The 16,758-nt window shown below is 42.7% G+C and overlaps 1 protein-coding gene across 1 annotated transcript in view; it reads right to left on the bottom strand.

Annotated features, from left to right (window-relative positions):
- The window catches only part of LOC148017530 (P-loop containing nucleoside triphosphate hydrolases superfamily protein), a 57,172-nt gene extending 42,609 nt beyond the window's left edge, over positions 1-14,563 (bottom strand). The window contains exons 1-6 of the mRNA XM_087662977.1: positions 14,240-14,563; positions 13,186-13,332; positions 12,828-12,902; positions 12,560-12,753; positions 12,299-12,467; positions 11,786-12,193 (exon numbers count right to left, since the gene is read on the bottom strand). Of these exons, the coding sequence (XP_087519103.1) occupies positions 11,786-12,193; positions 12,299-12,467; positions 12,560-12,753; positions 12,828-12,902; positions 13,186-13,332; positions 14,240-14,533 (1,287 nt within the window). The 5' untranslated portion in view covers positions 14,534-14,563. The remainder of the gene's footprint in view (positions 1-11,785; positions 12,194-12,298; positions 12,468-12,559; positions 12,754-12,827; positions 12,903-13,185; positions 13,333-14,239) is intronic.
- Between the last annotated feature and the right edge of the window lie 2,195 nt (positions 14,564-16,758).

The following is a 16,758-nucleotide window of genomic DNA, read 5'->3' as shown; positions in this document are numbered from 1 at the left end:
TTTTGGGGCCTTAGAAATGTCTCAGATATAGATTCTTTGTCTCAGATGTAGATACACACTTTTGTACTTCCAAAGTGTCCAAGAAGCAGATGTTTAGCTGCAAATTTCAGTCTCAAGTACTGATTACAGCATATGCACGAATCAAATCTAATACATTTGTATTAATAATAGCTCCCACTTCAATATTACATCACCAAAAATCCCAAATGCAATGACCCAAATGCTGTATTTACCACTGTTTCACTGCATAATGAGTATTCAGCAATGCATGTACCAAGAGAAGCTGCCCTTTTTCAACATTTGAAGCATCCAAAACTCTAAAGACTCCCACTCAACAGTGAATCTGCTGCAAATTTCACTGTCCAGTCTCAAAACGACTCAAAAATGCATCACTAATATGAAAAGCCATGAATCTGCTCCAATTGCATAAATACATCATCCTAAGCATCAAATGCGGGCTAATGTTGCAGAAATTTAACAATTTCTGCAAAAGCCCCAAATTTTGGGGTCCAACAGTGCACAATTTCCAAGAAATTGGCTCATCCAAGTAAAAATTTCACTTGCATTTGACAATCCCCAAAAACATTTCTAAGGCCTGTGCACTCAATATTTGCAATTTATGGTCCAGAGGTCACTACAATATGTGTCACGCACCAAATTTGGGAAAAGCCCCAAATTTCAAGACACACATTTGCACTCTGTGCTTGTAGGTGTGAACACTCAATAGAGAGGGGAAAATAAGGTGAAGAAAATTAAAGAGAAAAAATATGTCGTTGACCTTCTGCCCGTCGTTCATGTGACGGGTGACCTGTCGCTCGTCACATAGAAGCCTTCTTGTCCCATCACGCAGCAGTCGTCATGCAGCCCCGTCAGTCGTCATGCAGCCCTGTCGCACAGCAATGTCGCCTCCAACCCCATCAAGTAGTAAACACGTGCAGCACCTACCTGTTGATCAGTCGTCAGTCTGCCGTCGACTGCCTTTGCTTACCTATCGTCTGCCCCTCAACAGTCTGCCAAACTGTTACGCCTGTTATGCCTGCACCCGACCAGTCATTCGAGCTAATGCCTGCTTGTCTACTCCTCAACAACTTGCATGAGCCATATGCTCTAATACCAGTTTGCAGAGGCGAAGTGGAAGCAGATAGAGAGAGAGAGAGCTATGAGCTAAGAGCAGACACAATGATCAAGGAGTTCAATGACCCAGAGTTGAAGAGTGTTTGACAGTGATGGAGTGAGAGTGAGTCGTTGGATAGGTGTGTACCAATGTGGTACACACAAAGAATAAAAGAATGTATTTATACTTAGGGTGCGGTACACTTGCACCCGTTAGGGTGGGTTCACATGTGTGAAGTAATATATACATGGAAGAGCTCATAAAGGGCCTCTACACCCAACAGAATAGAGCCATCAATGGCTTTCAAAATAATCTCTCCAACACCTCTAACAGGATAAGATGCATTGTTGGCACATTGCACTGATTTTCCAACAAGAGTTGCAACAAGAGAAGTAAATAAATCCTTGGAAGATGTGATATGCTTTAAAAGCACCACTGTTAAAAAACCAAGTGCTAGCATCCTCTATAGATTTGAATGCTCTATCTTCCCAAGAAAAATCATAACTGCAAGTATAAAAACAGTAGTCATGGTCAATAATGAAAAACACGAACTTTGTAGTAGTAGCAGTAGAAGGTGCATCTGAAAAAACTAACATCCCAAACTCCTCCTTTTTCTCCTTGGCAATGTGTTTCTTGCATTCTAATGACCTAGCTTTTTATAGTAATGGCACGTGCCCTTCTTGGCTTGTGTGCCCCCCTGCTTCTTGTTATCATGTGAAGTTCCAAAACTTTGGAGAGCATTCTTGGGCTGATTGCCCTTTCCCTTCTATTTTGCCATAAAAGCTTGTTCAAAAGCTACAATATCCACTCCATTGTTTTTTCCTTGTTTCTTCTTCTTGCACCAATAAGTATGAAAGGCCAAATAAGAAGGTGGCAAAGAGTCCAAAGTCGTAGAAATCATCTGAGCATCAAAATAATACTCATCTACATTCATCAATTGCTCGCGCAAGTCTTGAATTTTGTTAAGGTAATCTTACATAGCATCACCTTCATCCATCTTCACATTTTCACGCTCCTTCAAAAAAGAAATGTGGGTATCATTTTTTCCAGCAAACATATGCTCAACTGTAAGCCACGCTACTCGTAAAGCAACTGAACTACCAATGCAATAGGCGACAATGCTTGGGCATCTCTAGTGTCCCAAGCCTTCTGTGCAGCTATTCTTTGGGGTGGTGGGGCTGAGCGCCAACTTATCCACGTCCTACTTATTAAAAGGTTGCAGCTGCACCCTCTTGCCTTTGGCCACAACCTCCTTGTGGAGGAGATGCAAGAGCCAAATCACCAAGATATACTTTTTCCCCATTGACATGATCCCAAAGATTTTTTGCAACAAGCACATTTTTCACCATGAAGGACCACAAAGAATAGTTGTTGCCATCCAATCCATCCTCCTTTGGTACATAAGTGAAGACATCACTCTATCCTTGAGCTGCCATGATAGATGTCACTCAATCAAATGCACAAGAGCAATAACAAAAGGTGGCTGACCTGGAAATCTTCAAATTTCCAGAAATTACAGTAAATACCAAGCTGTAATCAACTAAATCGTGTCACACTTGACCACCACTACTACCTCAATGTGCTGAAATTTTTCAGATTTCAGCAAGCAATACACTATGCAATGCAATAAGAGTGCTCATGAGCACTAAAAACGCAAAAGCAACAAATTTTGACCTCCAATGTGCGTAATTTCAGTCAATTAGACTAAAACCACAATATATGTGCCAATGTCTGCCAAAGATACAAAAGCCCCAAATTTGCTGACCCAAATGCCTGCAAATTTCTGCAATTTGTGCACTAAAATACTTGCTGGAGTAAAAATTGACCTGTCCCTACAAAAGCCCCTCCACCAGGTGTTTGTTGCAAGATCTATTGCCTTCTACGAATTGTCATTATTAGTGACATTGTATCGGTGCCTATTAGTGTTGTTGGCATTTTGCATTTGTTTCCCGATCGCACATCTAGTTCCCTTTCGCAGGCCCTTGATGTTCCAAACTTTGGCTTTCCACTCCTCTCAATTTATGGCCTTACTAGACTTGGTACTCGGGTTGTCTTCACCAAGCAGACCGTTTGTATTGAGGATTCTTCTACAAGGACTGTTATCATGATAGGTTGGCACAAGAGCGGGCTTTATAGGCTCCATTCCCCTATGCAAGGTCCTCTGAGATAGTCGTCTATTGCTATACCCGTTCCTGCTTGTGCATCTTCTTTCCCATTGGTTCCTTCCCATCCCCCACCCTCTCCTCCGATGGTTTCCTCCTACCTCCATCCCTTTCAGAGGGGACTAATCTCGGTGATGTGACTATGGATATCCCAGGCCCTAGTGTTTCAAAGGGTGCTTCCTAGGATCGTGAGGAGCTTCTTAATCGGCACTCTTCATCAACGGACTTGATCGACATTGGCTCTTGCCACCCCAATATCCGTTTCTCTCTTGGCCTTCCGCCACATCATCCAGGATCTGAGAGGAAGTGTTAGCAATCATTTTTGTCATGCCTTGTCATCTCTTGCATGTGAGTCTCAGTTTGAGTCAGATGAGAACTTTAAGGAGTTGTGACTTGTCTCCCACTAGAGCAATCAATTTATTACATGTCATTGCATTTGCTCCTCCAATCGGGACTTAGTGTATATTTCTCAAGTACTTTTTGCATACCTAAGTCTGTCTTACCCACCAAACATTGTCCACTATTTCAGGGATTTTTCCGAGCACATCAAGCATCTTTACTAACATTCAATACTGGTCAATCACTTTTTTAACCCAAATTGCTGGTCGATCAATTTTGCACTTATTTGGCTATTCATAGCCTTTCCCACTCACTCGGCAAATCATCTTCCTTCTTCTTTGGCAAGTGCATACTCTAACTTCGTCATCTTCCTTTTTCTCCAGTGTTATCGTCATCATCAACCTGATCTGAAGCCCTCACTGACGCTATGAGATGCGTGTAGGGACTAATCAATCCTTCTATATTCAGTATTTGTTTCTTGTTCACTATAGATTTATTTTCTTCTTTCCTTGTGCAGATTCTTTGTGTGTGTGTGTGTGTGTGTGTGTGTGTGTGTGTGTGTGTGTTCCTTCTTCCGTTGCACACTCTCATAGGTACATACATCAAGTTGATCTCTCCTGCATAGCATCTCTCTAACATAATGGTAATGCACCTCAACGTGTTTTGTACGAGCATGAAACACACGATTTTGTGCCATTGCAATAGCACTCTGAGTATTAGAAAGAATGAGCATAGGACCCTCCAATGGTAATGTAGATTAACCAATAATCTGCACAAATATACACATTCCACAATTGCCATGAAGGCTGCCCTATACTCTACCTCACAACATCAAGTAGCCACTATAGATTGTTTCTTACTTAGCCAAGAAATCCATGAGCAACCCAAAAAGAAATAGTGTCCACTAGTAGACTACCTAGTGTCTAAATCACTAGCCCAATCTAAATCACTGTAAGCCTATAGACCATACAAGCAATAGCCCTTGGTCTCCAAACTATAGCTAATAAATATGCATTTTACAGCCTTGTCATCAAGCTTTCCATGAAGCTCTTTCAGAACATGTACATAGGCTATGCATCCAAATACCCCCAAAAGTAATCAACTTTGGGTTTCTTGCATTTAGTGCTTTAGTGGGAGCACAATTTAATACAGGATTTGCACACTTAAGGCCTTCAAGCCAAAACTTATGTGACAGCCCCCTGGTTTTCAACATACAATGAGTCATCTCCACAAATATCCAATTTTTTATTTCAACAATACCATTTTGCTCAAGTGTCATTCTAACAATGGCTTGATGCATGATGTCATTTCCAAGTAAATATGTCTCAAAAGCACAAGACATGTACTCCCCCCCTCTATCCGTGCAAAGTGTCTACACTTTCAAGCCAGTTTTAGCCTCAAGCTTTGCAACAAGATGTTTAAAAAAATGCATAAACACATCAAATTTTGCTTTCAACCCATACACCCATGTATACCGAGAGTAGTCATCAATAAAGGTGACAAAATAAAGATGACCCTCAAGTGCAAATGTCCTCATGGAACCACAAAGTGTATAAGCCGCATTTTCCAAATAACACATACTGCACTATTATCTGCAGTGAACAATGTTGTATAGGGATACAGAATTATACACAGGTGCAGATAGAATATCTGCGTATGTCTTCACCTTGAGGACCTCGATCTCCGTCAGCCTGAGTGCTCTCTCTCACCAGCAGGCTGTCTTTGTCAGATACAAGTGATAGACAAGTGTTGGAAGGGCTGCTATAAATAGCAGAAGAAAATACCAAAAAATAACCAGCATCAAGTCAGCTTTATTTAATGCAGCCGACTGCATTAAAAACTGTCCAACTGCACAGTCCTTTGCCACCTGGCATCTTCTAGACGGGATCAGCGAGCGGCCGGCCACAGGTAAATGGTGCCACGTGGTGTTCCCTATCCCGTTTCAGACAGGGAACGTAGCAGGGAACGTGGTCCACGACGGATTCGTGCCAGGGACGGCGATTCCACGTGCCAGGGGGCTGTTCCGGCCGTTTCTTGTCACTATGAGGTTGCCCTATACTCAACCTCACAAGATTTGGTGCCATTACACAATTTCATGCCATTACAATAGCACTCTGTCTGTCAAAAAGAATGGGTGTAGGACCCTCCAATGGTAAATGTAGATCAGTTAACAATCTATGTAACCATGCATATTCCATCGTTGCTGTGAGGGTTGCTTGTACTCAACCTCACAAGACGAGGTAGCCATGGTAGGTTGTTTCTTACTTAGCCATGAAATGCACGAGTGGCCCAAAGAACAATGTCCACTAATAGACTACCTAGTGTCTTGCATCACCAGCCCAATCTGAATCATTGTAACCCTATAAATGCAAGTCTCCCCCCTTGGGAAATAATAATGCATGTGATTGAGTACCTTGCAAATATCTAAAGATCCGCTTAACAACTTGCCAATGTATAGTCCATGGGCTATGCATATACCTGCTCACTTGAGATATTGCATACTGAATGTCAAGGGGTGTGTTGCAAAGATAAATAAGACAGCCAACAACCTAGCTATAAATTGCAACATCATGCATCTCTTCACCATCATGCATAGACAGCTTTAAGCCTGGCTCCATAGGAGTGCACATAGGTTTGCAATTTTATTAAATCTATGTAACAACTTATCCACGTACTATGCATGTAACATGATGATACCATGTTGATTTTAGGTGAACTGAATCCACAAATAATAGTGTAGGCAACCCACATCTGACATAGCAAATGCATGTTTTAATTCATCCTTTAAATCTGCAATTTTTCCCTTCGTAGGTCCAATGAGCAACATGTCATCTATATAAAGAATGATAATCAGCAAGTCCCACCCCCTCCCCTCCCCTACATTCTTATTGTATAGAGTGGGAGCCATTGGACTATTTTTGAATACTTTGCTAGCCAAATAAGCATCAATTTTAGAGCACTATACACGAGCCTGTTTGAGACCATAAAGCTTTACACAACTTGTATACCATGTGCTCTTTCCCTTTAACCACAAACCCTAGACGTTGTGACACATAAACATCCTTATGCAAATCTCTAGTTAAAAATGTTGTCTAAATGTCCAACTGATGTACTTTCCAACCATAATTGGCAACCATACCAATCAGCATCTCACCGTACTCATACAAGATGTAGAAGCAAAAGTTTCCTCATAATCTATGCCTTTCTTCTGTGCATAGCCTTTTTTTTACTAACCGTGCTTTGTACTTGTCAATTATGCCATCAGCCTTATATTTGAGTTTCAAAACCCATTTTGTGCCAATGGCCTTCTTACCAAGAGGTAAATTCACAAGATCCCATGTAGAGTTAGTGGCAAGAGAGTCTAACTCATCCTGCACGACCTACATCCAATGTACATCTTGTTGAGCTTCGTCCAAGGAAGTAGACTCATCATCATCCAACAATGAGCTCATAAATACATGCTCATCACAATCCCCTGCATCATGTGCTACATGTCTAGAAGCCCTTCAAGTGCGTTGAGGTAAGGGAGCATCCATTTTACTCTCTTGGAGAGTATGTAATAGCCATCTCAGGATTATTTTGGTTGGACTTACAGCAGCCCTTTCTTACAGTACTACATCTTCCATTGCATGTGGCAAACCATTATCAAAACCCTTTTGTTCGGAAGTACATAGTGCAGCATCAGCTTGTTGTCTTATGTATGTCCTACCATTTACAACCAGGCACCAACTCCAAAGATAGTGGTGAAAGACTCTCAAAGATATCACCAATGTCATGGGTGGCTGGCATACCTGTTGTTGTTGCTGGACATGTGGCTCGAGTACAGTCTCAACAGCCCATCTCTTTCACTACCCCTGAGGGACTGGCTGATTGGTCTGCAGGTTCCAATCCTGTTGCACTTCATGCATCTATCTCACCTTCCTCCCCACCTCATCAGGCGTTCCCTTGGCAGAGCCCTGCTACTGGACGTACGCAATGGTGGCCACCTTCTTAGACTAGCATGTCTCTAGGTCCTTTCGGATACCCTAGGTCAATCTAGCATTCATTTTTCGAACTCTTAGAGTCGGGCCCATAAGATTCATTGTCCTTAGCTTTTCCATTCTTTTGTCTTCCGCTCCATTTACTCACACACATACACATTCATTGCATTTATTTTGCGCTAGATTTTCATTCTGTTATGTTTTGCTTTGGAGCATCTCACCACTAACCTCTGTGTTTGAACATTCTCATCTCTTTTGCAAGGTTTTGTCTTTCAGTGTAGGACTAACTTGTAGATTGCTTTGGTCCTACCTGGGCTAGAGATGTAGGGATATGCACCGTTCCTTTCATGGTTTCATCATCCTCGAAGTGCTTGCTCTTCTTCCAGCATGACGGCTTCCCCTCTCAATGCGAATTGTGCAGCATCTCTCTCAATGCTATCATAGTAGTGACTTCTACCTTGCTCTTCTAGCGGGGTGCTTCATCCACTTTATCTTCGTTCATTCCTTATAGTTCTCGGCACTATATGAAGACCAACATCAAGCTTCTCTTCCTTCTTCGGCTTCTACATCCAGGTTGAGAGGGGGTTCCTACCCTTCTTGATATTCTACAGGCTTCAACACTTTGTCTTCGACATCGGCTTCTCCCCCCTGTTGTACCTTACTCTTTGCATTGCATCATTTCATCATCTTTGTACTGGGGCGCTTGGACAAGTGAACAATTTTCCCATGAGGGACATTGTCCAAGTGGCACTTGCTGCATGAGCATTCTTTAGCATGTAGCATACTTTGCATCTCATTGTGCAGAGCACCACTTGCGCAGATCCTAAGCTATTTCCACCGACGACTATTGTTACCACACCACCATCCTCCTTCATCACATGGATATCTCATCACCGATTTTTTCTCGTCATCAACACCCTGAGTGGATGGATTAGCTTATACTGTTTTGTGATGCGTTGGGTGTACCCTCCCGTCTTCTGGGTCATTATTACTCAATCAGCCGCATCCCATAAAATTTACCTCACTTATTCAAAAAAAAAAAAAAGTTCCATGTAGTTCCATCCGTCTTTGTAGGGCTTGGTAGACCACTGGACAGCCAACGTGCACCCTTTGTCCGATGCCCTGTCCTCTCTGGGGTGACTACTTGGATTCCCTTGGTAAGATAACCATCGCCTCTATAGTCTTGGTAGGCCATTGGGCAGCCAACGTACACCCTTTGTCCGATGCCCTGGCTGCTTTGGGGTGGGACGCCTTGGGGTAAGTAAACATCCCAGTGGTTGGCCTAACCTTTCAGCTCAGTTTTGGGCCCGAGAGAGGGGGGGTTGAGCTAAAACATGCATTACTTGCTGATTAGCCTCTTAAACAGCCCCAAAGCACACTAAAAAATGCTCTTTCAGAGTAATACCCTAAAACGGGGAGCGGTTCGAGAGAGTTCAGTGGAAACCCTAATTTTTGGGGCGCCCTTCCACATCTATAAATAGACACGCTGCTCCCATTCAGCCTTATTCCATCTGTGCAGGTTTCTCACTCCACGTGCAGATTTCAGTCACATCAGCCTCCTCCCACGTGGCTGTCCAGCCCTCGAGACTGCTGCCACTCCATCTGTGTTTGCTCCTGTTGTTGGTGCCTTCATCCATGCACGTCAGCTGCTGGCAACATCATCATCTTCTGCGATCTGATCATCCAATCATCGTTCGCCACATCAGACATTGTTTCAGCTTGCTGTTTACAACAAACTGTGCACAGTTTCCAGCCTCTGTTCGATGGTACACTGCTGCGTTTACTAGTTTCCAACCTCCAGACTGCTCAGTTTTGGTGACCAACTTGTTGCCTTTCACTATTCAGCACTCCTACACTCTGACTGGTGGTCACAGACTTGGGATCCATCTCCGGTGGACGTCACACTCCGACATTGCTCTACCCTTGAGCACACTATGCACTCTTACATTCATTTACAGCATTCATTCACTTCAGAGTTGTGTTCTCTCTCTTCCTTCTTCTATTTGTATTCAAGTTTCTATGTTTGAGTTTTGAGTTTTGCGTTTAGAGTTTGAGTTTTTGAGTTTTGCGTTTAGGGTTTGAGTTTTTCCCTCTGTGTCTGTGTGTCTCTCTTTGTGTTTTTGTTATGGTCATACACTCTGTGTGTCCTCGGTGCAAACCCTAGTAGCTTTCTTCACAGAGAGTTCTTCAAGTTCTGACTCCAACTTGGAGAAGCCTAAATGCCCATATTGTGGAAAGGGGACACATCCAAAGGAGAAATGTTGGAAGAAGTGCCCTCACCTTCATTCGGGATTGTTGACTTGGAGGAGCCTTCTTCCATGCTTGCCTCATCTTCTAAGAGGCCTTGGCTAGTTGATAGTGGAGCTTCTTGTCATATGACTCCACGAGGTGCTTTGTTGCAGGATCTATGCCCTTCTAATGGTTCAATCACTATTGGTGACATTGTTTCGGTGCCCACTTGTGGTGTAGGCACTTTGCCTTTATTTTTCAACCACGCATCCAACTCCCTTTCACAGGCTCTTTATGTTCCAGACTTGGGCTTTCCCCTCCTCTCAATCTATGGCCTTACTAGGCTCGATACCTAAGCTGTCTTCATTGAGCATGCTATTTGTATTGAGGATTCTTCTACAAGGGCTGTTATCGCAACAGGTTGGAAGGAGAGCGGGCTTTACAGGCTTCATTCCCCTTCTCTTATATAGGGTCCTCCAAGGCAATTGTCTATTGCTACACCTGTTTCCACTTGTGCACCCTCTTTTCCACGGATTCCTTCCCATCCCCTACCCTCTCCTCCGGTGGTTCCCTCGTACCCCCCTTCCCTTTCAAAGGGGGATAATCTCGATGGTGTGACTGGGATTTTTTAACCCCTATTGTTTTACATGAAGCTTCCCAAGATCGTGAGGAGCTTCTTCATTGGCAATCGTCATCGACGGACTTCATCAACATTGGTATTCCCCTTGCCACCCCAAGATCCGTTTCTCCCTTGGCCTTCCACCACATCCAGGATCTGAGAGGGGATGTTAGCAATCATGTTTGTCATGCCTTGTCATCTCCTACCTGTGAGCCTTAGTCTAACTCAAATGAGGACTTTAGGAGCTCTGACCTATCTATCACTTGTTTTGACGGAGAAGGTAGCTCATTCTAGAGTACTGAATTTATTGCATTTCAGTGCATTTTCTCCTCAAATCGGGATTTTATGTGCATTTCCCAGGGCAGTTTCTACATTCTTCAACATGCCTCACCTGTCAAACGTTGTCCACCCTTTCCACGATTTTTCTGAGCATTTCTAGCATTTTTACCAGCATTAAATGTTGGTTGGATTTTTGGAACCAAATTTCAAATCGGCTAGTTTTCGGGGGATTTTTGGCTATTTATAGCCAATTTCCACTTAGAACTCAGCTAGATTATCATCTTCCCTCCTTCCTTGGCAAGTGCACACTCCGACTCCGTCGTCTTCCTCCATCTTCGGTGCTGTTGTCATCATCAACCTGATCTGGTGGCCTCACTGATGCGTTGGACTGCGTGCAGGGACTGATCAGCCCTTCTGTATTCAGCATTTGTTCCTTTTTCAATACAAGTTTCGTTTCTTCTTCTCTTGCAGATTCTCTCTCTTCCTTTGTGTTCGAGTTCCTTCTTCCGTTGTGCACTCACACCAAAACCCTATTCAAGGTGGACCAAGTGACATGCTTTGGACAAATAGAAATCGTTTTGCAGGGGAAGGATCTACACACGGTGGCCTCCACTGCATCCATAGCTAGGACAAGAAGCCTTCTTGGCAACATCCTATAGATTTAACAAATGTAGTATGTTTAAATGGATCATAGGGGCATCCAATGTTCAATCAACGCATTCTGGTTGATTGGCACTGGATTTGGAATATGTCTACTAGGTACAAATGCATCCAATGACCAAAATGCACATGCACAAAATCAACAAAATTTCAGGTAATCCTGTGCAAATGGTGACAAGTTATACGACATGATTTTTCTACCACTAAGGTTGTGTCTACTAGGATAACCATTCATTTTTTGCCAGCAGAGGTTCAAAAATAGGATGTTTTAATATGAATCATAAGCACACAACCTTTCCTGAGCAGCATGCATTCTTTGTCCTTACATTCAGAGGTCAAGTTTCAAAGATGCATATAAACTTTAGCTTAGAACTTCCCAAGCAACAGAAGTCAGAATACTAACCTGTGATAGCTTTATCTCCGACTTTTGAAAGCCTGGCAGGAAAAAGGTTACAGTTCCCTCCTTTAGGTTGAATGTCACAGGTTCTGGCATGTTGTCTTGGCTCTTTATCAATAGAAGAGATTTTGCATTGTCATCAAGGCTTGTGACAACTTCTTCCCAATTAATGGGTGGACTCAAAGGGACAGACGGTAAAGAAGATATGCTCAAAGGTGAAAACTTCTCTCCGGTGGATTGATCCTCCAAAGACCTGGATGCTGCTTTTGCATAGAAAGCACCAGCAACACGCACTCCAGATTGCATAGCACAACCCCAGTACCGCAGAGCAGCATTTATAGACAGATCATTGCTCAGATCCATTACAAGGTAACATGAAAACCTTCTTGTGTCTGCAAATGTTTGTGCAATTTTCTGTCAGGACCCAAATATTAGTCTTAAGTTAAAGACACAAATTTGAAAATTGAGATAATGCAAGCAAAACTAACATAACTGTGCCTTTCAGAAGGTAAAACACACCTCAAAAACTTTGTCAGCCCCATCCCAAAGTTCAGCAACAGTTCGATTAGCATTGTCACTACCAGTCTCTTGTGTCAAAGAAGCCTCAAATAGCCGTAGAATGGATGGAGATGTCACTCTGCCTGTGTCAGTCTTCTCAGCTAGACTCCTTGCACGCTGCAAGTACCATCTTCTCCAGCAAAAAAGGTAAGGGACACAGGCTTTGACTACTTAAGAACCAGTACATTTATCAAAAGTGCACAGACAGCCAAGATGTATAACCTGCATTTTTCTGCTGCTCCAAGAAGTCGCAAAGTCTCTTCGGTGCTTGCACCATCAAAAACAACTATATCGTACAGCAGATTTGCTGTTTTGCTTCTAAGAATATCCCCAGCAAATCCTATATATCGCTCCATTGCCCCTAATGCCAATAGAGCATCCATGCCCGGAAGAACACTTATCTCTTCACCAACTATCTGCTAACAACCCGGAACACATATGATAATCAATAGCATAGTACTAAAACTACAAATGTATGCTTGAAACATACTTCGTCCAAAGCTCCCTGGCTGAAATTGAGCCTTGCATCAGCCTTCTTGATTTGTGCCAGTGGATCCAGAAGCAGCTGCAATGAAATTTTCATCAGTGGAGAAGTGCCCGTACAAAGAAGAATGGGAAACCACAAGCTTTAGTTCCAAGTTCCAATTTGTTATGTAGCATCAGTGGAGAAGTTCCCATGCAAAACAAAATGGGCAACCACAAGCATTAGTTCCAAGTTCCAGTTTATTATGTAGTTCACAGCCTGAAGCTGCTGCAAAATAACCATGCAACAATTCTTTAACAACTAAATTGCAACACTGAGTCTGCCTACAGCATTGGCAAGAGTTAAATAAAAGAACGCTCGCTACCTTGGTTGTTTCAAGCCGAACAACATCCAGGGTTCCCTCAACAAACGATGTTGGAGATGCTCCTATCCTCTGTCCAAGTAAAAGATCCACTGTGGGCTCCTGGGATTGTACGACCAAGCATGTACGTAGGCCCATTCTGGCATAGTACTGCATGGCAAAACCTCCCAATTGTGACAGCCTGAAAAGGTTTTCTTGAATGGCAGAAATTCCAAATACAAGTCTAAAAAGTACGACCAACAGATAGTGTGTGTAGCCATGCTGCTTATATGGCAGGTACACCTTGGCATACAATACTGTCTAAAAATACGACCACTTCAGAATCTTTGTAGCCATGCTGCTTAAATGGCAGCTACTACCTTTAAAAACTGTGACCATATTGATAGTGTGTGTAGCCACTTTGCTTATAAGGCAGGTACACATTTCATAATACGACCACTTCAGAATCTCTGTAGCCATGTTGCTTGAATGGCCGATACTACCTTTGCATCCAATATAGTCTCAAAATTGCTGGCAATTCATAGTCTGTGTAGACAAATTGCAACAAAGGCATCATCATTTTTCCTCTCCATTGATCAATTTTGGCATTGCTGTCCCAGGAGGTGCTCTACATTTTACATGTCAATGTTATGATGTCAAGCACAACAAGTTTTTGACATTTTCCTAGAAAAGGGGCTCCTTTCCCCTGGTTATCCCTATAGTGTTCAACATCATGAGCTTCTGATCGCAAGGCAATGCCCACCTAGCTAGGTGTGGTTGGGCCAGGGGTCTCCCGGGCCAGCAGCCCCCTGCCCCATCTGCACCTAACTAGGTAGGTGGTACCTCCTGAGCAGAAGATCATGGTACCTCCCAAGCAGAAGATTCTGATGTTGTCGTGATTTGCAATGTGGAAATTATATTGGGAATTTGTCTAAAACTTCTTGTGAAATGAGACATGAAGTGGCAATGTGTTTGCATCAGAGGGTCTAAAAGCCAGACAGACTTTTGCAATCACCAATTTTGCGTTATAATGGCAGTCCAGCAGAGAATTTCTAACAGGGCGACTAGAGAGCGATACCTGGGCAGCGAGAAGGGCAGAGATGGTTTTGCCTGAGCCCCCTTTGCCAATGAAGGTGACCAGCTTAGTGGAGCGAGTGCCAGCTTGTTCCTGCTGGGAACGGGGAAGGCCAGCTTTCCGGGTGGAAAAGCAGAGGAGCTGGTTGTGTTTTACAGTCCTCCTACCTTGACGATGACGGTGGTGCTGGTCTGACAGCAGAAGGGTGCGCCCTGAGAGAGAGTCCACTTGGAATGCAAGTCCTGCCATGGCTCCTGTCGATGGAAAGCTCGGCAATGTTGTATGACTTTTGGTCATGGCACATGTCCCCAAGTTGTTTTGTCAATGGAAGCTTATATACTTTGTGTCCCCAAGGTGTTTTGTCAATGGAACCTTGTATACTTTTTCCCGAAGCCTTTTACACTTCCTCGCTCCACATTTTTGTGAGCAAAGAAATATAGCTATGCTATAAAATGAAGGAATTGTGCATGAAATGTGCAACAAACAAGACTCACTATTTAGCTATACCATTGTTAATTAACTATAACTCGTCAAGCTAATTAATTGTAACTTGTCAAAGAAGGGAAAATGGTCATCACACCATCACATGTTAGGGCCCTATACCATGCAAATCGAGTTCAAAGCCCATTTAGTGTGGGGTGATATTCAAAAGGCATCTTGATATAATGCATTATAGGCTCTCTTATTTTACATAAGAACTTTAGTTGGTCCATTTAACCTATAGGCATACCAAGGGGAGAACTTACCATGTTGAGTGACATTTATGCTTGGGTTTGTTTTGACTTCAGCTCTAATCAAACAAGACCAAGAACAAGAAGTAAAAGCTCAAGGAGACAGCATTCAGCTCAGTTGATCATATTGCTCTAGCTTCTCTATGTCTCTATTGTTGTTCATTTAGTGGTAAACCTCAAAGAGTTTGTTAAGGACAGGACTGGGGAGAGAGAAGACTGTAGAAGAGAGAAAAGAAGAGAAGCAAAAGAGAGAGAAAGAGAGTGACCAGGAGAGAGAAAGACAAAAAAGGAAGGAACGAAGCCATGAAAGCTAGAGAGAGGAAGAGAAGATGAAGGAGACTTGTTATTATAATCTGAAGGAAAAAAAAGACAAGTCCCTTTCATCTTATATACACACTAGTGTAGCACGTATTTTTCCTCCATTATTTTATTCCCATATTTTCCCACGTATTCCCTACCTCTTACATTCCATCCCCACCCAAAGGTTTTTGCTCTCAAAACAAAATGGGCACTTATTACAAAACAAGGCAGGGTAGTCTAGAGTACTACTCTGCTGCTTGATTACAAGGGGTTATTCATTAAATCATGTAGGGGTTATGTATGTATGTTAGGTCATGGATACAATATGATGTATGGGCATGATTGGGGAATAAGAAAAATCCAATTTTGACCCATATTTAGTGAGGAATTGAGTGTTGCAGAAGGTGGACAGCATGTTGTCTACTACAAGACCCTGTTGTAGTAAATCTGTAATAATTTTTTATAGGTAACTCCGATCGGGGTGTTTGACACATAGAAACGAAGCTTACTTCGAGTACTTTCAATCCATATGGCATTAAACGTTGTCCATAACTTTGAATTAAATATGGTTGAAAACAAAGAGTTATCTACAAGCTGTCTAAACTAGGACAGGCTACCTGTTACTACATTTCAGCCAAGTTAGCATCCATAAGATGAGAGAACTCTTCCATGATTGAATCAGGTTGCCAAGAGGCCTCTTCAAGGGGCAATCCTTGCCATTTGATCAATTATTCCATGATTGATCTTAAGCACAACTTATTTTCCCTCTGACCTATGACTACCTCTGGAATGTATTGGATGATACCCTTTTCATCCATAGGAGGGACCTCTTCTAAGTAATCCATTGATGATCCAATAAAAGGTTTGAGTTGACTCACATGAAAAACATTGTGAATCTTGGTGGAAGGGGGCAATTCCAACTAATAAGCCAAGTCACCCACCCACTTGTAATCCAATAGGGCCCATAGAACCTATGAGCTAACTTATTGTTGGAGCCAAACTTAAGAGTGGCATACCTAGACTTAGGTACTTTCAACAAAACCAAATCCCCTTCTTGGAACTCAATGTCCCGTCTTTTCTCATAAGCATAAAGCTTCATTTCATCTTGATCTCTCTTTAAGTTCAGCTTACATTTCTAAAGTAGGGCCTGCATACTCTCCAATTCTTCCTTGCTTTGAGGGTTGATCTTGTCATTGAAGATGACCATGGGGGGAGGGACCCTATATCCATATAAAGCCTCAAAAGGTGAAACTCCAATGCTAGCATGGGTGGAGTTATTATAGGCAAGCTCAACCAAATGTAACCATGCATCCCAAGCATGTTGAACATCATGACAAAAGTGTCTCAGATAAGTTTCCAACCATTTGTTGACCCTCTTAGTTTGACCATCAATTTGGGGGTGATAAGCTGTAGAGGGAGCCAACTTAGTGCCCATAGAACTGAATACTGCTTGCCAAAAATTGCTCATAAATTTTGTATTCCGATCATGCA

The sequence above is a fragment of the Lygodium microphyllum genome, chromosome 22, assembly GCF_053477565.2.
Source record: "Lygodium microphyllum isolate KBCC chromosome 22, Lygodium_microphyllum_v1.1.10, whole genome shotgun sequence".
NCBI lineage: Eukaryota > Viridiplantae > Streptophyta > Polypodiopsida > Schizaeales > Lygodiaceae > Lygodium > Lygodium microphyllum.
Note: the sequence above shows the minus strand (reverse complement) of the source record. Positions and strands in the feature narration are given on the sequence as shown.